Consider the following 26,755-nt stretch of genomic DNA (forward strand, 5'->3'; position numbering starts at 1 on the left):
AATGTGTTTTGTATATCAAAGGAAAGCCCTAAAGAGTAACCATTGTGTTTCTTTTTAGGGACGTGGGTCACGTTTGGAGGTCAGATTTCAGATGAGGTAAGTGATGTTTCATTTAGCTATAATGTATAAAACAGGATTTGGATGATATCTATAATTTTAATTAAAAGTCAAGTCACAGATTTCGGAATAAAGTGAATCTCTTCCTGTCACAGGAAACAGCAAGGGATGATCATACATAATAGCAAAGCGTTTGCACATCTCGTGGATTTCAGAACATCCTTGCCATTTCAGAACTTGGCACTGAATGTACAGGAGCTCCTCTCCTGCATTAAGATGATACTGTTGCAACCCAACTAAAATACTTTAAAAAGTGTTGCTGCCACAAGCAAACATGGTCCCCAGAAGAAAGATACACATGGGCCAATGAGAGCAACACCAAGAAAATGTGTTTGAAAGCTAGTGTAGTGTGGTGGTAGTGAAGAGAATGAGTCGTGAGCCAAGGGGTGCTGGTTCAAATCTCAGCTAAAGCATGGTCTTAATGAATGACCTTAGGCCCAAACGTCACGGGAATAGTTCCACCCAACTCTGCACTGGTCAGACCTCACCTTGAATACTGTGCCCAGTTCTGGATACTGCCCTTGAACAAGGTTTCATACACATTGGAATGCGCTCAGAGAAGGGCAGCAAAGATGATTAGGGGACTAGAAACTAAGTCCTACGAGGAAAGATTGAAAGAACTGGGTATGTTCAGCCTTGAGAAAAGAAGACTGAGGTTGGATATTATTGCACCCTGCAAGGACCTACAGCCTACAGGGTTGTCACACAGAAGAGGGCTGCAACCTCTTCTCTATCACCCAAGACTGTAGGACACAAAATAATGGGCTTAAGCTACAGGAAGTTCAGTTGAACATCAGGAAAAATTTCGTAATGGTCAGAGCAGTTGGACAATGGAACCAACTGCCTAGGAAGGTGGTGGGCACTCCATTGCTGGTGGTATTCAAGAGTCAGAGATGCTTTAAACTGAGGTTCAGCACCTCAGATAGCACCTTTAGAGTTTGGGCTGGTGGTAAACTCTGAATGGAATCACTGCCCCTTCAGAACTGTCATCACCAGCAACCACTTAGTAGTAGTAGTAGTAGTAGTAGTAGTAACTTCATTGCTTGGAGCCATGGGCCGTGTCATTTTTAAGCTGTGTTGTTTTTATTGTTGGATTCTTTGTTAAATTGTTTTTAGCTCAAAGTTGTTTTTAGTTATACCTTGTTTGTGTATATTGTCTGTGTGCTTTTATGCAAATGGTTTTTAAATTTTGTATATTGTATTTTAATGTTTCAACTTTTGTAAACCATCCAGAGAGCTTCAGCTATGGGGAAGTATATTTATTATTATTATTATTTATTTATTTCATTTCTATACCGCCCAATAGCCGAAGCTCTCTGGGCGGTTCACAAAAACTAAAACCAAACAACACACAATAAAACAATTTAAAATATATAGAACATTAAAACCACAATAAGTATAGAAATGTAATAAATAAATTAAATAAATAAAAATGGGCCACCACAATATTCATTAAAAGAAAAGAAAACAGTAGAGCCATATTTGTATATACATGCATACTCTTATCCAACAGAAACATCCCCCCTAAGCCATTTGGGATTTGGTGCATATATGAATGGGTAGGGCTTGAAAAAGTGTTTTTGTCACTTGAATGTAGCAGAAAGAGAAAAGGCCAGCAGCAGCTCATCCCATAGTTCACTGGTAGACAAGGGCTGGATGCGCCCGATCTCGCCTGATCTTGGAAGCTAAGCAGGGTCAGCCCTGGTTAGTACTTGGATGAGAGACTTCCTGGGAATCAGGCTTCCTGTGCTGAGCAGGGGGTTGGACTCAATGGACTTGTAGGCCCCATCCAACCCTATGATTCTACCAACCTTTGTAGCTGAGTGCCACTGAATGGGGAACAGGGAACCTGGCACATTCATGAAACAACTGGTGCCAGCTTCATTTTGTTTTTTTTTTTTGCATTTTTACCCAATCGTTTTAATATTTCAGAATGTTGCCATTTTAAATTTAATTTATTTTTGAACTGAATGGATTGTTGTGCTTTCGTTTGGCTTCCTGGTTTAAGAGCTGCGGTTTTAATTTGTCTTTTCATCTGTAATTGTATGTTTTTAAATATTGGGTGGGTGGGTGGGTTTATGTTGTGTACACTGCCCTGGGATCCCCTGTGGCTAAATAAATAAATGTTTATCAGAGGGCAGCAATGACAGCTACTGGGGCTGCTGCTTCAGCACTGTGCGCTCCCACAGCTACTCAGTGGGTAGCAGTGTCAAGCATGGGACCCTGATCTCCCTGTCCGCTTGGAAAAGAGGGCTGATTTCACACAGCCAGATTAGAACGCTGTAGAGCTGGTAGTCAGCCAGTAAGCCACTCCTAGAAAGGTGGCTCCGTTTGGAGCCTGCTAACACATACACCTTCCTAAGAAGTCCTGGTACAAGTAGCTTGTCAGGACCTTGAATGCTGGACTAGTGTTGCTCAGGGACTAGCCCTGCAGGCTTGCACAATCCCTTCTCTGCTGGACCTGTACAGGTACAAAACCAACCAACTGAAGAAGGTTTATTACGAAAGGCACCTCCTCACATAGCAGGCTGCCCCTAGAACTTTCTGTCATCCATATAAATGGAGTGCATGAAACAGTATTTCAGATGAAAGAGTGACATTGATTAGAACGTACATTTGACTTGTGTTTAACAAAATGGCTCTCTTCCATTTTCTCTATTGCTTTTACAATATCTCAAAGTGCCGCACTGGAGACAGGCCACTTAATCAATCAGGGACCCTACGTGATTTGCAGAAAATCAGCAAAGATTTTTAACTCTCGGTTGCTTAAAAATAGCAGCAACAAAATTGCATCCTGACCAGAAAGGTGTTGTTATTGTTGTTGTTGTTGTCGTTCTTAAATATTTATATCTCATTTTATGAAGTTCTTAAAACACAGGGTCATGAAATGGAACCCACTACAAAAGTTGTAATGAGGGTGTTCTGAGTTGCAATAGATTCACGTTTCTAATGCTTCACTGCCTACATCAAAACCTTTCCCTATAGGTATCTACACTTGTGGATATGGTGCTCCTCTTCTATTTTTTTATTTTTTTTATTTTATTTTATTTTATTTGGGAAAATGGCCTGAGAAAAGGTAAGAGAGCCACAGGGAAATACAGGATGACAATGATTGGATGGATGTGATTGTGTGGCTGCCCCGTAAAAAGCAAGTGACCAAAGCATGGCGATTCCACGCTAAACCCCTAGTGTGGAAGCACCCCTGGCCATTTTTCAAACTAAACCAGCTCAGCCACAAAAATGAAGAATAGCAGATCCCTGTATAGCAATGGATAAAGGAAACTGTGCCTGCAAAAGCTTGATGAAAGGAACAGTGCTGGTGGGAAGTGCTCGCCATGATTTCAACTAACAGTGACAAAAGATGGGGGGAGTCCAGTAGCAGCAGCAGCAGAAAGCCATGTAGCCATTTATTACAACTTAGCGCACCTTCCCAAATTGTACTGAACTGAACCCAACATAGGAGGGTATGAGACGAATGATGCCATTGCATCTTGATAAATCAGCAGCAGCTATGGAAAATCCACAGCAATATTGACCAAGAGCCCTTGTGTTGGTTTGATTTTGTGATGTGTTGAATTTTATCAGATTTTCAAAGATCCAGTCCTTCTCCTAGGGAGCATGGCTGGCTGGGCCATGCTGGGAGTTGCAGTCCAGCACGTCTGGAGGGCACCAAGCTGGAAAAGGCTGGCCTACTTGGTTATGTCAGTGGTACCCATTTTTATCTTCACAATAATCTGCCTGTGAGGCAGATAAGACTAAGCAATATGGGTGGGGCAGGGTGTTCAGACATCCCCACATGTTGAAAGTCTCACGTGCTGTGTGGACTAGCCCCATGGCCACCAGTCCACCAAACAGCCATGCCATCCACATGTTCAGAGCATGTCAGAAGGGGCTTTAAATAGATACCGATGTATGTGGCTAGAGCTACCAGTTCCCCCCTCATGTGGAGGAGCTCTTAATGCATAGATGGATACATGCATGGAGCCTCTTCTGATGCGTTCTGAATGCATGGGTAGAAGGGGGCACGGCTGCTGGGCATGTCAAGGGCATGGGGCATGGATAGCTTGCACCATTCAGTGAGTTTCCCCCCACCCTCACATATTCTTTCAAAGCATGGGAGGGTCATCTGAGCCCCTCTTTTGGGACTGGCACCAAGTTATCCAGTGAGTTCCATGGTGGAGTGGGGATATGAACCTGGGTCTCCCCAACCCTAGTCAAACACTTTAACCATGACAACACACCTTGGGCTTGCCAAAGAACTGGTATGCTTCTAGTCTGACTAATAAAACCATGTTCTGTCAGGTGATCAGGACTCGGGCCTGAAAAGCCAGTAAACCCCAGTTCTACCTATAGCTAGGGATGTTGGAGGAAGCCATCTGGGAGGGGTGGAGCTCACTGAACTTTCATCATGTTGCCCCCCGCCCCCGAATTCAGCTCGTTTTCCCGTGAGCTGGCCCAACTTGATCTGCATCAAGTCAGGCCAGTTTGCAGATTTTTGGGGTTTTATTTGTGTAAATAGCAATTTGTGCAAATTACAGCCACAATTTACAGAATTTGCACAAACTGTGGGCAAAATTTGTGTAAATTATGCAAGCTTCTAGATTTTCAGACGAAATCTGCAGTTCAGCTCGCAAATGCAAGCTGAATTGGGGGTGTGTGTGTGGAAATCCAGCGAGCCCCAAAAGGGCCAAATTTCCTGGCAACAGACATCCCTACCCATAACCCACCAGATTCTGCCAGGCTCCACCCAGGTCTCGCCAAGTCCCACCTCTTACCCATTGCATTCTGCCAGACTCTGCCCATAACTCATTGGGTCCTGTTTTGGCTCTATCCCAGACAAGCCAGATTCTGCCTTGGTCCCGCCTGCCCAGCTCTCCTCCATTTCCACACAGAAGATGAAATCAACAGTTGGCAACCCAAGTAGCACTTAACTCTATGGTGGTGGCAATCTGAGTAGATTATGGTAGTTTCCAATATTATCTTTTAAGCCAAACAAATCATTTGAAAAGGGTGGCATTTCCTCCAGAGAATGAGTTCTAACTTTTGTTTATTACATTTTAATTTCTCATGCCCTTAAGAGATACTCTTAAGAGATACTAGTGTGGCCACTTATGGGTCTACAGACAAGAGGAAATGCATAATCAGAAAAGGGGACAACGCCCCCCCCACCACAGATTTGTATAAAATTTGCATGTGCAAATTTAGAAATAATGGCTATAATTTAAACACATCTCACCATAGTGGGGGAAACTGTGACCAGGTGACCTGGTGTCTGCTCAGGCTGCTCTCCAGACAGAGCTAACTGCTGATGGGCAACTTCAAGGCCCCGTCTGCTTTCCCCTTCTTATGATTTTTTAAAAATCTTTAAACCAAACTTGGAGTGGACAGTCTTTCAAGTAGGGGACACCTTCAAACAGAGAGCCATTCCCTGACAGTCCTTCAAACTGAGGACGGTCCTGTTTAAAGTAGGGGATGTTGCCATCCTAAGAGATACTTGTGCTTTCCTCAGAAATGTGCCTGTATTGAGAATTAGATTCTTTTTTTTAATTTTTTTTTTTACTGTCTTGAAAGCTCTTTTTCATTAACTTGAGAAAATAAAGAGACTTCACTGGGTGGGTTTCCCCTCTCATCTACCATGGTTAAACTTTCTTGTGAAGGTGCCATTAAGTAATCAATATTTAAATTATTTTAACAAAGCGATAATATATACACCCTATGATATGGGAGTAGTGTTAAAAAAATGTTTCAGTGAAGGAGAATAACAAGGAAAAATTGCTACATGAAGATTTTTTCTTTTTCACAAATTGTACAAGGTCAGGCTTTCTTTATTCAGCAGTGTGATAGAATGAGGGCAGAGACGTTACCAGCTATGGCAATGGAGAAAGACAATTACTGATTACTGGGCTAACCTAGTAAGCGGAAAAGTATGTTAAGAGGAAATTCTCCAGGGTATGGAATAAGTGCCAAAATCCCGGGCAGCTACAAATGTATTGTACAAGCACTTCATAGCCTGCAGTCAGTAATGTCCAAGTTTTAGGAGTTAGGTATTAACAATAAACCCTTTCTCCACAGTTTTTGCCTTCCAGAAGAACAGCTACTTTCTGGACTGAGGCAAAAGTAATTTAAGTGAAAACATCCCTCACAGATAGGGGAAAATAGCCTAAGACATTTTGATGCCTGAGGCACAAAATCAAAATGGCACCCTCATGATGATATAATAATAAACTAAGGCTGCAATCCTATGCATGTTTAGACAGAAAAAAGTCCTACAAATCCCAGCATTCCCCAGCTAACCATGCTGGCCGGGGCATGCTGGAAGTTGTAGGACTTTTTTCTGTTTAAACATGAACAGGATTGTGCCCTAAGTAACTTTTCTGGCTTTAATGATACCTCAAAATCTGTCTTCTGAAATAGGCTAACTCCCCCTACTTACTGCCTGGTAGAGCAAGCCCTCTTTAATTTATAGTATTTTTTCTCATTTTGCACCTATACGTGTAAACTTGCATATGCAAAAGCTATGCAAATGGTGTCTCTTTTTTACCTCTTTTTTTTTGGTGATGTATTTCCTCTTTTTTTGCTCATGTGTAAGTGGCCATCTTACTTTGGCTTGGTAGGTCAGAAGCTGTGCAGGCCAATTCTAGTGTAGCAATGGAAACAGATGGCACCAATCCCAGAATAAAGCTAATTTTCCAACGTTTCAAAAATGTTGATGTGTGCACATCTTGCCATTGCTTCATTCCCACAATGGAGATAGTTTTAATTGTTTGAAATGGTCATTTATTTTTGCCTTTTGTACTGCTAAAATAAGACACCATTTTGTTGCATCTGTAAAACAAGCAGTCCAGTTTTCATAGTTTCCTTCTGGCCAAATCTTGTTGTTTTTTAAATTAAAATAAGCATCAGGTTATTACAATCCCATGAGCATTGTATTTCATATAATAGCAGAGCTGATTCAACAGTCCTAGCTGGCATCAAAACCAGGAATAAGTTCACTTGCAAAATGAATCATAACTGCCTGTGACATCTGTAACGACTACTAATGGTTTGTTTTTCAGATGTGTAGCTCATCAGAAATAGCTGGCTGTTTACCAAAGGAACTGTGGCAATAGAAATGGCATATACATAGAACTACTTCTGGTTCATGTAGAAGCAAAATTCACTTTTTGTTCTAAGGATCATATGATGAAAAAGATACATTTCATCTTGCATCCATTACTCAAATCCGAAGGACATGCACACCATAAACAGAACCAACCTATAGGCAGTCTGTATAGCCTGCACTTAAAAAAGAAAGAGAAGAAAACAGAAATTTTCATTATTTGAATTTCAGTAATTTACAATGAAACAAATAACCATACCGCGTTGTAGATACAACCCTTGTGCATCCCTCGTCCTGCTCTCCAAGCAATCCCCCACAAATATTCAGTAGAAAGAGAAGCCAATTTTTTCACCAAGAAAAGCTGGTGCTTGGGGCCTTATGGGCAGTATCCAATGCTGCCTGCAGCCCAGTGGGACCCGTAGCTAGCGCAGTGGGGAGCCAGTGGGCAGTGAAGGTTGGTGGCTCTGATTTTGGTGGGGCTGTGAATTCACTCTGGGTTTCAGTCAGAACCAGACAGAACTATAAAGAAGCTATCCACGATGCTGAGCTAAATCGGAGCCACCAGGCTGCACTGCCAGTGGGTCTTAAAAGCAACTGGGAACAAGTGGAAATGCTTGACAACAAAACAGGGCAGGGCAGCGGACCTCGTAGAGGGAAGCTCTTCTCACCTGCTCCGATCTGGAAACAAGCATTTCCGCTCATTTCCAGGTTGCTTTAGGAAGCGCTGACTCCCCTGTTGCAGTTGTGGTGGTTCCCGTGTGTGCAACAGAATGAGCGGAAACTCAGCGGCGGTATTGGATACCGCCCCAAGGTAGGGATTACAGATTTTGTTTAATCCGTTCCCTCAGTGTTTTGCGGATTGCTAGGAGTCTTTCCTTCCGTCATCAGTTCCTGGGTGGAATTAGAATTTCTTAACCAGAACGTCATTCTACATATGCTAATTCACATTTGTGCCCATTCACATTAACTGATTAGCACAGCTCCTGCTCAAAAGTGGAAAACTGGTCCGTGGAATCTGCATGACTCAGAAAAAGCCGGTGTGCTGCAGAATCCGCAGGTTGGATTCATAGGAATCGGAACTCATTTGAATCCATTGCGGATTTATCCAACATCCCTACCTAAGGCTCCCTGCCCTGATCACACTTAACTGGGAGTAAACCTCACTGAATTCACTGGGACTTACTTCTGACTAAGCATGTTAGATTGCTGGTGTAAAGCTGCAGTCCTAGGCAGTGAGACCCACTGAAGTCAGTAAAAACAGCAAAGACTCCTGTGTCACCTTAACGACTAACAAATGAATTTTGACATAAGCTTGAATGGACTAGAACAGGGGTGGGCAGGAGATAGATCTCCAGATGTGCTGGACTACAACTCCCAGAAGCTCCTGCCAGCATGACCAATGAGAGATGCTATTATATTCAGCAGTATATGAATGCCACAAATAATAACTAACTAAATATTTTGCAATAGAAATTGCAGGCATGAGGCCTTTGATCTGGACTGGGCCCATAGCAGGAGCAAAAGGGTTTAAAAACCCTGTTCCTTACCCCTCCCCCCAGTCGTGATCTGGATCAGGCCCCCTGCTCCGTAGAAGAAATGAGGGGGAAAAGATGTCGCTGCAAGCCATGCCTTTCACGGAATGTCTGTTTTGGGCCTTCTGTTGTTGCGCTTTCTGGGCGCACGCCCTCTTCCCTGCCTTCTTTTGTCTGTGCCTGAGGCTGCTTCCAGACGAGGCTTTTTTGGTGCAACTGCCCTGCCTCATTCTCAGAATTTTATAGGGCTCCGTACACCATTACCTTCTACTTCTAACCCTCCCATGTTTTCTCAGTGGTTCTTCCGTGATTTTTCTTACCCCAGAAAAACTATACAAGGCAGAAAAACGGAACAGCTGCACAATAGCCGTTGGATTAGTAGCACTGGGATCCATCCATTTGGAAGGCTCCTACGTCATTTTGTCTGATGACCAGGCAAGGATCACACGGTTACCGCTCAGGAATTCGACACTGTCAGATTCAGTGGGACTTACTTCCCACTTACTTCACACGGTTACCGCTCAGGAATTCGACACTGTCAGATTCAGTGGGACTTACTTCTGAGTAAACACGCAGTGGTCTGGCTCTACATCATGCAGATTTGCATATATGTATCCTGCTCCTCTTAGTCATGAGGTGGAGCGAGGACCATGCAAAGCACAGAAGCCCCACCATTGAACATTGGAAGTAGGGTGGTCAGGTGGCCTACTGTACAGAGGACAGTCCTCTGTTTTGGATTGCTGGCAGAGGACAGTCCTCTCTTTGAAGGTGTCCTTTGCTTGATGGGCTGTTCAGTCCACATCTGGTTTAAGGAGAAAGAACCAAGAGAAGGGGGTAGCAGGGGCCTTGAAGCTGCCCATCTGCAGTTTGCCCCTGGACAACAGCACACTAAGCAGGCACACAGGTCACCTAGTCAGTTTTCTCCACTATGGTGAGATCTCTTGTATTTCTGTTTAAATAACACTTATTATTTCTAAATTTGCACCTACACATATACACTTGCATATGCAAATTGGTGTCCTCTTTTGTCTTTCTGGGTCATGCGTTTCCTCTCCTTTGGCAATGTGTAAGTGGCCACCCTAGTTGGAAGCCCTACTCAGTCCTCCCCCGCTTCTAGGTTTTAAGATCTCACCAAGTATTTCAAGCTGTTTTTGTAGCCAGAAGGGCTATAAATCAGTGTTCTATTTTTAGGAGAAAGCTGACATTCTCATGGTGCTGCCTTTTGCTTTTGATACTGTTGCTGCTTGCATGGTGTGTTCACAGAAACATAGAATAAACGAAGAGCCAGGGCTATGAGTCTCAAAGTGCTATCTGTTGGCTCTTTAGGTCTCATGAGCTGGGTTATTGTTTATTGTGATCCAGGGTAAAACAATTCCTCTCAAGGGGCTGCTGCTGAAAATGGCATCCCCGTGTCACGGTCTCACCCCTCTCCATGTAATGATCTGGGAGAGACACAAAGTTCCCACTCCTCCTGGCACTGGCTTAGTCCGTGGCTTCACGCAGCATGTGCACCACATGAATCCACCTGGCTGGCATCTGCCTCCATCCATGCTGTCACCTCCAATCTGAGATTGGAGACAACAGTGGGAGTTCCTCCAGGGGCAGGGCTTGAAGGCAAAGCTCTGTGCCCTGGAGGAATCCAAGGAGGAATGCAGACTGGATACAGAACCTTTGCAGGCTGGATTAGGTCCATGGGCCAGAGCTTCTTCATCCCTGCTGTACATCAATTTACCCTACTATAGAAATGTGTATGGACCTGGACAAACTGGACTTTATCACTGCTGCTTAAGCTTGTCACTTCCTTCTTGTCCAAGAACAGTCTGGATGATGAATTAAATGGTGAGTGTTAGTAGTAGTATCGGTCTTCTTTCCTGGACTCCCATGTTCCTTTTCTACTCTCCATGGTTTCAAAATTAAGCTTGATTGTTTAGTCCCTTGATTCTTCAGCTATTTTATTAGGAGTCATTTTTCAGCAAAACATGGAAGCTTGTGATGCGAGAGCTTTCATATTCCCTAGACTAATATCATGTCTTTTTTCCCCAAAGGTTGCTGAACACCTAATGACGATTGCGTATGAGAGTGGAGTAAATCTGTTTGACACAGCAGAGGTGTACGCGGCTGGAAAGTAATTATCTGCACTTGCTGTATTGGACCCAATTAAAGGAACTAACTCCCAGATCTGCTAAAGCTCCTGGGCAGCACATGAACCCTTAGGGAACCTACGTATGAGTAAAACTGTGCCTAGATTGGCACAACTGAGGCCAGCATGGCGCCCTGCTTGACAAGTAACAATATGGCAACTGCGTGACAGAACGGCACTTAGCAAGTTTGCTTTGCAAACGTCTGGAGGTGGACTTCATTACTTGGTTGCCATTTTATGGGTGAGAGGTGAAGTTGGCACAATAGTGCTTCCCACTCATGTGCAAGTGATAACTTGGTTTAAAAGGTGAGGGTAAAGGTGGCCGTAGCTCCCTAGCAGAGCACAAGCTTTGTATGCGGAAGGTCCCAGGTTTGTTCTCTGGCGTCTCGGGGTAGGGCAGGAAAAACTCCTACCCAAAACTCCAAAGAGCCACTGCTGCCAGTCAGGCTTCCTTCACACGGTGCTTTTATCCCGAGACTGAGATTTATTGATTTATTTATTGCATTTATACCCTGCCTTTTTTCCTCTTGCAAGGAACCCAAGGTGGCTTACATTATCCTCCTCCTCTCCATTTTATCCTCACAACAACAACCCTGTGAGTCTGTGACTGGCCCAAAGTCACCCAGTGAGCTTCCATGGCCGAGTGGGGACTAGAACCCAGATCTCCTGGCTCGTAGTCCAACACTCTTGCCACTACACCACGCTGGCTCTCCATTGTAAGTTATTGATTGCTCCTTCTCGGTACTCTGCAGACTCTTTACATGATGCCGTGACCCTACTGTGACCCTCCTGCACTAAATGACCTTTGTTCCATTTTTAAATAGATCGCAGATAATGAGCTATCAAATTACCCGGTTGTGCTTCGCTTCAGTTTCCTCTGTGAAAAGAGGAAAAGCGGCAAGAGGAGGAGCGAGATCAATGAAAGATAATGGAAGACTCTGATACAGGGAGGAAAGGGGAGGGGGAAAGGAAGCTGGTGAAAAAGGGAGTCGTCATGATCCTGCATTTAAAACAGAAGCAGAAAGCCCTGTTTTAAATTCAGGATTTTAGGCTGGTGTAGTGATGCCTTCAGCGTCAACAATACTGGGTTAGATGGACCAGTTGTCTGACTCAGTATAACGCAGCTTCCTATGTTCTTGAGGTGGATGTAAAAGGGAAGAAATTTGTTTATTTGCTGACATTTCCCTGTCTCCATTCCCCCATTATTGGCTGCCTCCAATAGGGAAGTGTGGAGTATTGTAGTGCACATTACGGGGAAATTCTTGCCAGTTTCAGTGGCAGCCCTGTGTTTTAGTGGCAGCCCTGTGTTTTAGTGGCAGCCCTGTGTAGTTCCATCTTCAGTTATTGTGTCTTTAAAACATGAAAGCCACACCCAACAAAACAAAAATAAATCATCCCAGCTAAATCTGCCTTGTGATGGATCAATGTCACTATTCTTATAACAGCAGTGGATTTTAGATGGAGGAACCCTTAGATCAGCTGTTCTTAACATGGCATCCTACAGATGTGTTGAACAACAACTCCCATAATCCCCCAGCCAACACATCTGGAGCATACAGGCTGGGGAATGCTGCCTTAGATCATGCTGCAAAGCCTATTTTCCTGCATCTGATTAATCCTAGGTGGCAGTCTGCCTGCAATCTCATTGTAAGTTATTGAATTTGTTTCTACCAGTTTCATACATCAGCACTTTCCAAATTCTTCTCAGTACCCTTGTGCTGGGCTCTGCTTCATAGCCAATACACGGAGAATGAAGGGAGAGTCACTCAGACCTCTTTATCAAGGTCACAATAACTCTTTTTCAAAGTCTGCTCCTACTACAGCAGAACATCACAAGCAAAAGTGGCTCACAAAATATTTCCAAAAATAGTCATAACTTTGAATGTTCTCTCCAGGTCTGCTGACAGATGGAGCAGACCTGGAGAGCTGGACCACTGTACTGGGCATGGAGCTCAGGGATCAAAGGGAAGCAACACCAGCCAGGCCAAGCCAGTAGATGAGAAACTCATGTCCTGCTTCTGTCCTGGCTGGTGCCCCACACAAAGTGAAACTGTATGTTAGCATTCTCCACAATAGCTCAGAGCTCTCTGGGCAGCCTCTCTGTCTGCATGCCCTACTCCCATCCATCTCCCCTCCCCCACCCCACACAACCTTTTTTGGTCAAGCCTTGGAAACACAGCTGGTAGTCCTGATATTCTCTTTGTTCTATGGTTACTCTGGACGTCTCCCCAGATCCTTGGATCTCCACAGATCTTTCTGCACTACTGTCTGCACACACTGGATTTACATAGTGGCTTCAAGTGCAGCAGGGCTCGCACAGTGTTTAACCTCAGCCAGGGCCCACCTCGATTTGGGTCCAAAATTTTTCAGTGGGAGAGTTCATCACTAGAACTTAGCAAGAACCAGTAGAAAAGGAGCATGCGCAAAGCAGCTTCCCTTCACTACTGAATACCTACAGCTAGCCCAAACAATTGTGGGGTGGCTGGAAGGGCAATGACACAGATTCTCAATGGCACAGAAGTGCAGGCCCAGGGGCCACATACAGCCTGCCTGGGCTCCTCATCTGGCCCTCTCAGGATTCTCCAAGTGACCCTGTCTCCATTTATTTATTTATTTATTTATTTCTATATCGCCCAATAGCTGAAGCTCTCTAAGCAATTCACAAAAATTAAAACCAAAGAGCACACAATAAAACAATACAAAATATATAAAACATTAAAACCACAGTAAACAATACAACCAGAATAAAACCTAGCAGCAGTGCAGGGACTTAAAATACAGATTTAAAACAGCAAAGCTAAAAGTCTAAAGAGCTAAAATGCCTGGGAAAATAAAAAGGTCTTCACCTGGCACCGGAAAGAATACAATGTAAGTGCCAGGCAAACCTCACTAGGGAGCTCATTCCACAGCTGGGGTGCCACAGCAGAAAAAGCACTCCTCCTAGTAGCCACCCGCCTCACTTCCTTTCATAGAATCATAGAATGGTAGGGTTGGAAGGGGCCTACAAGGCCATCGAGTCCAACCCCCTGCTCAATGCAAGAGGGTTGCAGGAGGACTTCCTTTGGCAGGGGCTCACGGAGAAGGGCCTCTGAAGATGATCTTAAGGTCCAGGCAGGCACATATGGGAGGAGGCAATCCTTCAGGTCCCCTTGTTTCAACAAAAGCAGAGAGGTTCTTCCTTGGATTCAGAGCAGTGACTACACAAGGGAGTAAGCATTGAGAAGCTTTATTAACTACAGCAGGCAGAGTATTACAGTTAAGCATATGATGTTATAAAGCAAAACTAAGAAAATATCTGACTCCTCCATTCTGCTGTCAGGAGCCCCAGATAACGACAGCAGAGAGACTCCAGTCAGCTGACGCACAGCCCCTTCGTGGTCCCGGTCTGTGCCGAAGCTCCAACTGGATGATGCTCTGGAGGGACTTATCTACCCAAAGTCTCCCATGGCTATGTGCTGTTTCTCACAGCTCCCTTATCAATTACACCTGCTGTGATGGTCTCATGATGTCTAGGCATTTTTTCATCTTAAGTTAAATTAGCAGGTGGACCGCAGCCAAAGAGACCCTCCCTGCCTTCCAAGGTCATACCATCCTAACTAGTTAGAAAAACAGGGAGTCAGGCCAAGCAGCTAGAAGGCTCTTAAAGAGGCCTGAGAGACTTGTTTTTTTAGTTCTCACAGGAGTTGCAGGCATAAAAGAAGCAGTTGTAGCATGTCATACTATCTCCTCGATATACAAAAGTCATCCGGGGAATTTCCTCTACACCCCTTTCCCCTGAGCACAGACTGCTTGGTGGTTTCCCAGCTTTTGTGCAGTTCCCCATTCTAGAAGGGTTGAAGTGCATCTCCTGAGGCTTCATTCCTGGGAGGAATTGCTTTAAGCTGAAATATGCTGGTATTTTGGGCCCCATTCCTTTGACCCCACCCACCACTACCATGCGGCCTCTGAGAGCTTCTTTGAGACGGAATTTGGCCCTCAGGCTGAAAAAGGTTCAGCACCCCCTGGGTTAGAGGTAAGAAGAAGAACATTTAAATTTTTGGCCATGCACATAAATTGGCTCTCCGTATTGCGGCTTTGCTTTTAAGAGCTGAAATGGATGTGATTTCAGCAGGAGAGCTTGAGGTCAGCAAAAATTGTTTCATACTCTGCAGCCCTTATCCAAGGCATCTCAAAAGGTTTGGTTTATGCTTTGTTTATATCTTGTGGCCAGCTGTTTTAGGTGACATTTTCTGCCTAAATTGAAATGGCAGCATTTTGTTCTCCATGGACACACACTCGGCACTGACATTTTTAGACAGGAGGGAATAGCCCAATTAAAGAGAGAGAGAAAAGGAGAAGCCATTGGCTCACAATGGACTTAATGTGTGTGATATTTACATTGCCTCTCTTCCTCAGACACAATGGCTGTGTTTAGACAATCACACCTTGGCTTAATAAGCTGAAATATGAACGAAACTTTTTTGGCTGCTCACACAGCCCCTTCACTCCTTCTTTTGGACAAGCTGGCACACAAACCAGGAAGTCTGCCATTAACAGCGCATAGTTAAACTATGGAATTCGCTACCACAGGATGCTGTGATGGCCACCAATTTGGATGACCTTAAAAGGAGGTTGGACAAATTCCTGGAGGAAAAGGCTATCAATGGCTACTAGATGGCTATGTGCTACCTCCAGTACCAGAGGCAGTGAGCCTATGTACACTAGTTGCTGGGGAACATGGGGGGGGGGTGCTGTTGCGTTCATGCCCTGCTTGTAGGTTCCTGGTCAACAGCTGGTTGGCCACTGTGTGAACAAAATGCTGGACTAGATGGACCCTTGGTCTGATCCAGCATGGCTCTTCTTATGTTTTTACGTTCTTAACTATAGCTTCTTACTTTGTCTAAACCAGGCAACTACTGCTAATGACTTTGGAACAAGCCAGGAGATTAAGCCAGCTTTAAACCACGGCTTAATATCCTTCCGTGATCCAAAGCCATTAACCATGGTTTCCCGATTCAGATTAAATGGGAAGCTATAGTTAATGGAGACGGCTACCTAGTTTGTTTGCTGGCTTGCTCAAAGGGAGGAGCAAAAGGGCTGCGAGCACAGCCAGAAGGGACTTAGGAACATAGGAAGCTGGCTTATACTGAGTCAGAGCATGGGTCCATCTATGCCAGTATTGTTGGGACTAAGTAGAATCAGCTCTCTGGCGTTTCAGCCAGGAGGTTTTCCTGCCCTACCTGGAGATGCTAGGAATTGAACCTGGATCCTTCTGCATGCAAACTAGGTGCTCTGTCACTGAGCTACTGCCCCTGTTCAGCTGTAAGTTTATTAAGCCAAGATATGAACATCCGAATGTGGCTGGCTGGGGAATGCTGGGAACTGTAGGGGTTTTTTTTTGTCTAAACATGCATATGATTGCACCCTAAATCACTACACTACAACCCATTGCTTCATAAAGATAATGCCTGTGTTCACTCGACTCAAGGGTGGTTAATAAGCCACAAAAACACACCTTTTCACCCAGGCTTTCCCTGGATTGTAACTGCTGCTGCATTTTCTTTTGGTTTTGTTTTGTTTTGTTTTATTTTTATTTTTTATTTCATATTTATTTATTTATTTATTGCATTTATATCCCGCCTTTTTCCTCTTGCAAGGACCCCAAGGTGGCTTACATTATCCTCCTCCTCTCCATTTTATCCTCACAACAACAACCCTGTTAGGTAGGTTGGGCTGAGAGTCTGTGACTAGCCCAAAGTCACCCAGTGAGCTTCGATGGCTGAGTAGGGACTAGAACCTTGATCTCCCAGCTGCCAGTCCAGCACTCTAGCCACTACACCACACTGGTTTTACATGCTACTTTTAAACTTTTAAAGTCTTATATTATGTTTTATCATGTTGTATTGTATGCTTTTAATTGTTGTGAACTGCCCAGAGTGCCTTGGCTGTTGAGCAGTATATAAATGTAATAACTAATAATAACAATTATTAATAATAATAATAATAATAAAAACAACAACAACCTGTGCTGAGTGCATATCGCCCAGTTTCCCGAATTACCCTTGCCTGGTGCAACTTGTCGTGATGTGCGAACCCAGTGAGGGTGGGTGGCTGGGCTGGTTAAGAAACCACCTCCCAGCAACTCTGCAACAGAGTGTGGCTTCTGGGTGGTTTGTTAACCACCCCAGCCAACCATCCTCACTGGGTTTGCACGTCACAACAAACTGTGCCTAGCGAGGATAATTAGGAAAGTCGGGCAGCACGTGCCCAGCACATGCAGGGGTGGTTAACAAGCCTTATCAAGTACCTTTACGTTGTGCACACTGGGTCAGTATGAAAAAGGGGTGGAAACAGGTGATCCATTCAAGCTGACTTCCACACTATCTTTTTATGAAATGGTGCAAATATCTGAAACACTGTTACCGTGAATGAATGAACAAATGCTGAACTAGATACCTGCACCAGCGAGTGTCAGTGATCAACGAGCATGATGGCTTACTTTTATGTTCGGAAACACTAATTCTCAATTGTGTTGTTCTTGTTGTTTTTTATTGTCCCCACAGGGCTGAGGTGATTTTGGGAAACATCATAAAAAAGAAAGGCTGGAGGTAATGTACAGATTTAAGCATTCGGTTCTTGGCACATGCTTTGGGTTAACAGCAGAACTGAGAGTACTAAATTCAGACTCACGGAACAAACTCTGCATCTTTGGCTTTTGCTCTTGAAAGCTCTGCTAAATGGATCTCGAATCCAGGCCCAATTTTGTTGTTCAGTCGTTAAGTCGTGTCCGACTCTTCTTGACCCCATGGATCATAGCACGCCAGGCATTCCTGTCCTCCGCTCTCTCCCGGAGCATGCTCAAGTTCATATTCATTGCATCGGTGATGCTATCTAGCCATCTCATCCTCTGCCGTCCCCTTCTCCTTTTGCCTTCAGTCTTTCCCAGCATCAGGGTCTTTTCCAGGGAGTTTTCTCTTCGCATTAGGTGGCCAAAATATTTGAGCTTCACCTTCAGTATCTGTCCTTCCAATGAGCAGTCAGGGTTGATTTTCTTTAGGATGGACTGATTTGAGTCCTTGCAGTCCAGGGGACTTGTAAGAGTCTTCTCCAGCACCACAGTTCGAAAGCATCAATTCTTCGGCGCTCAGCCTTCCTTATAGTCCAGCTCTCACAGCCATACGTTACTACTGGGAAAACCATAGCTTTGATTATACAGACCTTTGTCGGCAACATGATGTCTCTGCTTCTTACTATGCTGTCTAGGTTTGCCATAGCTTTCCTCCCAAGGAGCAAGCGTCTTTTAATTTCATGGCTACAGTAACAGTCTGCGGTGATCTTGGAGCCCAAGAAAATAAAATCTGTCACTGCTTCCATTTCTTCCCCTTCTATATGCCAGGAAGTGATGGGGCCAGATGCCAGGATCTCAGTTTTTTTAATGTTGAGTTTCAAACCAGCTTTTGCACTCTCCACTTTCACCCTCAACAAGAGGCTCTTTAGATCTTCTTCGCTTTCTGCCATTAGGGTGGTATCATCTGCGTATCTGAGGTTGTTGATAATTCTCTGAGCAATCTTAATTCTGACCTATGATTCATCGAACCCGGTGTTTCTCATGATGTACTCTGCATATAAGTTAAATAAGCAGGGTGACAATATGCAGCCTTGTCGTACTCCTTTCCCAATTTTGAACCAATCGGTTGTTCCATGTCCGGTTCTTACTGTTGCTTCTTGAGCCTCGTACAGGTTTCTCAGGAGACAGGTCAGGTGGTCTGGTACTCCCATCTCTTTAAGAATTGGCCACAGTTTGTTGTCATCCACACAATCAAAGGCTTTAGCGTAGTCAATGAAGCAGAAATAGACATTTTTCTGGAATTCTCTTGCTTTCTCCATGATCCAGCGAATGTTGGTGATTTGATGTCTAGTTCCTCTGCCTCTTCGAAACCCAGCTTGTACTTCCGGTAGTTCTCGGTTCACATACTGCTGAAGCCTAGCTTGTAGGATTTTGAGCATCACCGTGCTGGCATGTGAAATGAGCGCAATTGTACGGTAGTTTGACCACTCTTTGGCGTTGCCCTTCTTTGGAACTGGAATGTAAACTGACCTTTTCCAGTCTAGTGGCCACTGTTGAGTGTTCCAAATTTGTTGGCATATTGAGTGCAGCACTTGAACAGCATCATCTTTTAGGATTTTAAATAGCTCAGCTGGAATACTGTCATCTCCGCTAGCTTTGTTGTTAGTAATGCTTCCTAAGGCCCACTTGACTTCACTCTCGAGGATGTCCAGCTCAAGTTCAGTGACTGCACTATCATGGCTATCAGGGACATTAAGATTTTTCCTGTATAGTTCTTCTGTGTATTCTTGCCACCTCTTCTTAATCTCATCTGCTTCTGTTAGGTCCCTGACTTATTTGTCCTTTATCATGCCCATCTTTGCACAAAACATTCCCTTGAGATCTCTGATTTTCTTGAAGAGATCTCTACTCTTTCCCATTCTATTGTTTTCCTCGATTTCTTTGCATTGTTCATTTAAGAAGGCCTTCTTGTCTCTCCTTGCTATTCTCTGGAAATCTGCATTCAGTTGGATATATCTTCCCCTTTCTCCCTTGCTTTTCGCTTCCCTTCTTTCCTCAGCTACTTGTAAAGCCTCATCAGACAGCCACTTGGCTTTCTTGCATTTCTTTTTCTTTGGGATGCATTGAGTTGCTGCCTCCTGAACAATGTTACGGACCTCCGTCCATAGTTCCTCAGGCACTCTGTCTATCAGGTCTAATCTCTTAAATCTATTCATCATCTCCACTGTATATTCATAAGGGATATGATTTAGGTCATACCTGAATGGTTTAGTAGTTATCCCTACGTTCTTCAATTTAAGCCGAAATCTTGCAACAAGAAGCTCATGATCTGAGCCACGGTCGGCTCCAGGTCTTGTTTTTACTGACTGTATAGAGCTTCTCCATCTTTGGCTGCAAAGTACATAATCAATCTGATTTCGATATTGACCATCTGGTGATGTCCATGTGTAGAGTCGCATCTTGTGCTGTTGGAAAAGAGTGTTTGCTATGATCAGCGTGTTTTCTTGGCAAAACTCTATTAGCCTTTGTCCTGCTTCATTTTGTACACCAAGGCCATGCTTGCCTGTTATCTGGGTTATTTCTTGACTTCCTACTTTAGCATTCCAATCCCCTATGATGAAGAGGACATCTTTTTTTGGTGTTAGTTCTAGAAGGTGTTGTAGGTCTTCATAGAACCGATCAACCTCAGTTTCTTCGGCCTCAGTGGTTGGGGCATAGACTTGAATTACTGTGATGTTGAATGGTTTGCCTTGGATTCATACTGAGATCATTCTATCATTTTTCAGATTGTACCCCAGGACTGCTTTTCCCACCCTTTTGTTGACTATGAGTACTACTCCATTTCTTCTAAGGGATTCTTGCCCACAGTAGTAGATATAATGGTCACCTGAATTAAATTCGCCCATGCTTGTCCATTTTCGTTCACTGATTCCCAAGATGTCGATGTTCAATCTTGCCATCTCATATTTGACCATCAGGCCCAATACTAGGCTACTATTGAGATTCTTCTGACTTCCCTACTGCAGGGAGTACCAGCTGTTTAGCTTCAGCCAAGTTGCTCTTTGCAGATGCCCAGCAGAGGAAGCTGGCCTGGGATGACTAGCATGACGAGGACACCTTTGCCCCCCTGCCTGGTCCTACCGGTGCCATTGTGTGGATGAGGAGATGGAGGTGGTAACAGGCAAGCCCTGGGGGGGACAGTAATCTATGGCTGTCAGGTACAACGTAGGTTGTCCTAATGTCCCTATATCTCTCACACGCACACACGGTGCCTGGAGTTGGCACTAAATTGGCACACCTTAGTTGGCACAAATTCAGCACTTAGTGCCAGCCTGAAGTTTAACTGACAAGAGACAATGGGATACCACTTGAGGCCCTGGGAAGGGCCCTTTTCAGTAGTGAGATCCAGTCTTCTTCCCAGTGCCTGGTTCTTAGTGCTGAGTCCGGCCTGCCCAAATGTTTGATCAGTATATATTCAAATGCACCGCAGTGTGGAGATAATCCTAACATGTTCCACAAGTAAGTATTACCCATGGGGGAAGACAGCAAGCCCTGTTGCCACCAAAGAGATCGGGATGGAAATTGAGGTTGAAGGAAGGCAAGGTCTCCTCCCCTGTCCCCCCGCCACACACTTCCTTTCAGTAGTGAAGCGGCAGGGGTGCCTCCTTGCCATTGCAAAGAAGCCTTCGGAAGGGAAGTGGCTCAGAGGACACACATCCTGTGCACATCCCTAGCTCCAGTTCCCTCCTCAAGTTATTTATTTGCTTGCTTGCTTGCTTGCTTGCTTACTTACCGCCCAATGGCCAAAGCTCTCTGGATGGTTCACAAAAATTAAAGCCACGAGATACAGCATAAAGCAATATAAAATACAAAAGCTTAAAGCCACAATGTAAAAGCACAACCAGAATAAAACCTAGCAGCAATGCAGAGATTTAAAATACAGATTTAAAACAGCAGAGCTAAAAGACTAGGATGCTGGGAAAATGTAAAGGTCTTTACTTGGCGCCGAAAGGAGTATAACCTAAGTGTCAGGCTGCAATGGCCCCAGGCCTGTAACCAAGTCACCTGTAGTTTTAGAGGGGCCTAGAGATCCATAGTGCATTATAAGTGCAATTCTCTTGCTAGTAGGCCTCTTGATTGGTAAGACGAGTCAAAGGTCGATATCGCTGCCTCAGCACATTCCATGCTAACGAGCCACCGTTTATCTTATCAGGGTCTAGGAAGTGCCTGAGAAGTGAGGCTCTGTTTCAGCTAAGTTTACAGGTCTCTGTGCTGGGAACGTTCTGATGGTTTTCCTTCTGACCGAGCGCTGTTAGCCTACACTGGGAAAGTGCCACCTAGAGGTTATATAACAGACATGCAGGAAAGAAATGCTCCTCGTGTAATGCTCGGGTCTCAGTTCTGAAATGATACTGAAAGTAGATATAGCGGAATAACAGTCTCGTGTGGAAAAGTTCTACATCCCTGTCCATGATGTTTTACAAAGACTGCTGCCAATACAGGACCAAATTACTACCACCACCTCCACCCTCAACATGGGTGCTTTTAAAAGAAAATTACACTGGGAGTGCCAAACACAGCACTCCACCTTTATTTATTTATTTATTTCATTTTTATACTTCCAATAGCCGAGGCTCTTTGGGAGGTTCACAAAATTAAAACCACAAAAATACAAAATACAGTATAAACTATAATGGATTAACACTACAGAATAAAAATACAACCAGAGTAAAACTAGCATCAGTGCAGATATTTAAAACAGAATAGCAGTTTTAAGATAGCAGAGCTAAAAAAACTGGAATGTTAAAATGCTAAAAATGCTGGGAAAATAAAAAGCATTTTATCTGGTGCCAAAGAGAGTACAACATTGTGCCAAGTTCTATAGAGAGATTTCTCTGTAAATGCACAGTTTTGGCTGGTATTTCTCCTTTGAAGATGCAGAAGTGTTTGGTCTGCTTTATGGATCAGTTTAAAGAATGGCCACATTAGGAAGGATGCAATCACTAAAAAAAAAGTGTTTACTGTTTTGAAACAATATTGATTTTTTATGTACTTTTATTGTTTAGGAGGTCGAGTCTGGTTATTACAACAAAACTCTACTGGGGAGGAAAGTAAGTTTATTTTAATCACTGTGTTGTAGAAAGCAATTTATATATTTATTATAAACATGCGGCTCAAAGATAATTTGTTCTCTTCCAAGGATGAATTGGAAAGCCTTCAATTTTAAAACCTGGGTGTGGAGCTGGACATTATCTTGGTAAACCATGTCTTCATACGACTTCCTAGATAATGTTAGGAATATGTGGGTGGGGGCACTTACAGGGAAGGATCAGGAGGCAAGAGGGAAGGTACTATACCACTCTCATGACCCCCAATTCTCCCTTTCAAAGGGGGCGTGTGTAGCAGGGTAATTGCCCTCGGCTTCACTCATGAAGGGTGTCACCTCAACACTGGCTTATCCCAGCTTTTAGAACCACCTGGAGAAAATGAATTTGAGAATTGGGAAACTTTAAGCACATGAGCTGGCAACTTCGTATTTCCATCATAATGTCTAGTTCCATCCCAAGAAGATTTGCTGATCTTAGCGTGCTTCCAGACGGACAGCTCCTAACACTAGCAATTAGAAGACATTGGGCAGAATCCAATGGGACACTTCCACCCCTGCCAATTCTCTTTTGCCCCACCAATCCCATTGTACAACTGGCCCCTGCCGCTTGCACACTGGGCAATTTAGCACTTCCAGGGCAACCTGAAACAAGCGGAAACCCTCGTTTCTGAAAGGAGGGAAGTCAGCAGAACTCACATAAGGGAGCTCCGCCGACCTGCCTCCTTCCAGAAACAACCGTTTCTGCTCATTTCCAGGCTTCCCTTAGAAAGTGCTAAATCTCCTTTGCATAAGCGATGGGTCCCGCTTGCACAGTGCAGTCAGTAGGACCCACCACTAGGGGAAGTGGATCAGCAAGGTGGAAAAGAATCTCCAGGGGTGTGAATGCCCCATTGGATTCTGCCCATTCTGCCACTATTCTGTATTTTCTGCCTGAATGGATATTTTATGAAAAGAACAAAGTTGGAAGATGTGGTGGGAAAACAAGTGGAAGACGATAAAACTGAGTGAATGAAGCAGGGCAATTGCAGGTTAAGCCCTTGTCTGGAAGCACCCTTAGTTTTTTGTCCAAGCAAAGTAAGGCCTTCTTGAACTCACTCCCATTCCACTTGCTTGTTTGAAATGTGATATTTTCATTGAATACTGAAATATAGGGATACAATTTGATACACACATTCACAGTTTTAAGTTTCATGGTCAAATGCTTGCTAAGTCTCTATGCCTGTTTTCAAAGGTATGAGTAAAATACAAAATGTATGGTAGTACACTACCTGCCTTGAAGACTGAAACCTTGGTATGTAGTACATTTAGCGCCCAATGGTACAGTTTTAAGTTCAAACCCCATACCAACCCTTATGCCAGGAGGGCTAGAAATGTTGGAAGATACAATGCAGTGTGGTACTTCTGTTGAGCACAGAGGGATGACAATGAAAGTAGGTATGTATCTTGATGACACAATTCTCTTATCAAAGCACAACATCTGCTTGGCCCCCATTTCCATTTACTAAAGGGCAGAGGAAAGAAGCAGGATAGACTGCAGTGTGTTATCTGAACTGAGACATCCCAAACATTATAATTTACTCATTAACTTTTGTTTTGCAGCATGCTAATACTATCTTAGGAATACTGAACTTTCTTCTACAACTTTGTCTCTTCCTCCCTTCTTCTGTTGTTTCCCCATTGTGTATTTTCAGCTGTAAGATCATTGGGAGCAGAGACCTGTTTACATTGGCTATGTAACTCTATATGGCACTATGCACATTGATGATTTCAAATAATTAAATAATGGTAAATCAAAACTTCACACAATTAGTCTGCTTAAATCCCATTAAGATCAATGAAATTTAAGCAATCTAACTGGGTGCAGGTTTGAAGCCATAATTAAAATATAAATATCATTCACATCCTTTAAACTACTGCTCATACCAAACTCAGTAAAAACACTGCATGTGCTGCAGTAGGGGGGAATAATAATACTCAGCCTTCACCAACACGACAGGATTTATTTAATGTTAGAAAGTTTAAAAAATCTGCTTGCCCCCTGGGCATGTGCTCAGATCACTCGCTGCAGTAAAACCAGGGCCAGATCTACACTTCGTGTCATATCATTATGGCTCCATCATGGTAATGCTATATCCCTCTTGCACATTTCTACGTTGTAGGACACACAATGACATCCGTTGCAGTCTATTGGATATGGTGGAATAAAAGGCAGGAAATAACACTACAAAAGCGGTATATCGAATGTGTAATGTGCCCCAACAGTTATCAGTGCACTTCAATAGTGCTATAAAGCAGTACTGTAGATCTAGCCCAGATCGAAAAGACCACCTCGTTTTAAATAAAATCGGGCCACCTCTCTCTCTCTCTCTCTCTCTCACACACACACACACACACACACACACACAGAGAGAGAGAGAGAGAGAGACTCTAAGTTAGGATAACTGAAAGATAATTTTGTCCCTCCTTCTGCCATAGGAATGCTTTACCAATTTTGCTGGCTAAAATTACCTCAGATGTGCTGAAAACAGCCTTTGAACTAAGGCCAAATTATTCAGAGTTTAATGGGCTTCGCTGAAAAATTCTTCACTCATTAAAAAGAACAAATCAGAATCCTAGTACATATCCCAGTGCACCCTAAATGAATACCTATGGTTAGAGGAACACTCACCATGAAACTCAAGAGATGAATGTAAGCTACAGTATCCTTTTTATTAGTCTGCCAGGTGTTGGACACCTACAATTAGCTATGCCCCTCAATTATTTTAATTATTTTGTTACAACCAATCTATCTGGAATAGGGTTGCTAATGTTTGTTTTGAACTATTGGTCCCTTGGGAAGGGCCAGGGCTAGGTTAGGCACAATCTGGACAAGTCTGGACCTCAGGGCCACCTCAACCATTGGGCAGAGTGAGGCGGCTGCCTCAGGCAGCCAATTTTTGGTTTCATGAAAAGGCAGCAAACTGTTAGTTATTAAATTACTGTTATTGTAATTTCACTGCCAAGGAGGGGGAGAGGCCCTTGTGAGAATTTCTGCCTCAAGTGCCAAATTCATTGTGTTGGCCTTGGGTACTAGTTTCTATGTACCATGACATTGAGGAGAGGGCCTCTATTTGCTTCTCTGCCTCAGGCAGCAAAATGTTTTGGGTGGCCCTGGAGGGTAAAGGGCAGAGCTCAGATTGAAAACAGAGGTCACTGGGAGGATCCAGAGTAGAATCTTCTAGAGAAGGGGTATAGTCAGAGGAGAATGTGGTGTGCTGTTTTATTGTTATCTGTGGGTGAAAGTCAACATCATGCAATGGAATTTTCCCTTTCTCTCCTTCCCCATGCAGTCCCTGCCTCCTCAATCTGCTCTGGAGGGTCCCCCAACCTTCCATAGGTGGAGGCCTACCATTGGCAGAGGGGCACTAGTTGAATTTCACCCTATATATTTAAGCAATTAATATCGTATCCCACTGTTCAACACAAAGATTCTAGAGTGGTTTCTGATGCATAGTGATAAAAAACAGTAAGTTAAAACTGACAACAATTAAAATGAACCAGCAACAACCTAATTAGAATAAAATCCAAGTTAATCATGAGAACTAAAAGGCCAAGAAAAATAAAAAAAAGGTTTCACCTTATGTCAAAAAGGCAATAAATTCAGCACCAGCACCTTTCTGGGGAAGAAGGTTCCAAAACCAGGGTGCTACCACAGAAAAGGCCCTATATCTGGTCCTCACCTCTGATGGCAGTGCGACACAGCAAAGAGCCTCTGAGGCCAATCTTAATACATGAGCAGGTTTGCATGGGAGAAGGAGGTCATTGCATTGCTGCAGATTCAATGTGTGTTCAAGTTGCATGAAATACTGGGGTGGGCAAAGCATTAAATGGTACGTTGTTTGACATCTTGGTAGAAAATGAAATATGGGTCACATTGAAATGAATACTAGTAGAGCCTCCAGGGCCCCAAAGATGATTTTTAGGGCCTTGAGCAGGTTGGGGGCCCTCATGCTGCCCTCTACAAGGACCCATGCGAGTGTGTACAAAGCCACAGGGGCCTAGGGCAAATTACCCCAGTTTCCCCTTCCTCTGAGCAGTTATACAATCCTAGAAGAGGGAAACAGGGAGGCTATATTATGCTCTCTCCCCTCTCTTGCCTTCCATCCAGGGGCAGCACTGTCAGAAGAGGGTAGAACAGGGGTTGAACTTTGCCCAACAGGAGTTACAGACAAAT

At 43.9% G+C, this 26,755-nt stretch overlaps 1 protein-coding gene across 1 annotated transcript in view; it reads left to right on the plus strand.

Moving 5' to 3' along the window:
- KCNAB1 (potassium voltage-gated channel subfamily A regulatory beta subunit 1) overlaps positions 1 to 26,755 on the plus strand; it is a 129,892-nt gene that overhangs the window by 48,384 nt on the left and 54,753 nt on the right. Inside the window, exons 3-6 of the mRNA XM_084847331.1 lie at positions 59 to 96; positions 10,794 to 10,873; positions 17,431 to 17,475; positions 22,502 to 22,546. Of these exons, the coding sequence (XP_084703457.1) occupies positions 10,809 to 10,873; positions 17,431 to 17,475; positions 22,502 to 22,546 (155 nt within the window). The 5' untranslated portion in view covers positions 59 to 96; positions 10,794 to 10,808. The remainder of the gene's footprint in view (positions 1 to 58; positions 97 to 10,793; positions 10,874 to 17,430; positions 17,476 to 22,501; positions 22,547 to 26,755) is intronic.

The sequence above is a fragment of the Heloderma suspectum genome, chromosome 3, assembly GCF_057233095.1.
Source record: "Heloderma suspectum isolate Gila_16-S chromosome 3, 16-S_ref, whole genome shotgun sequence".
NCBI lineage: Eukaryota > Metazoa > Chordata > Lepidosauria > Squamata > Helodermatidae > Heloderma > Heloderma suspectum.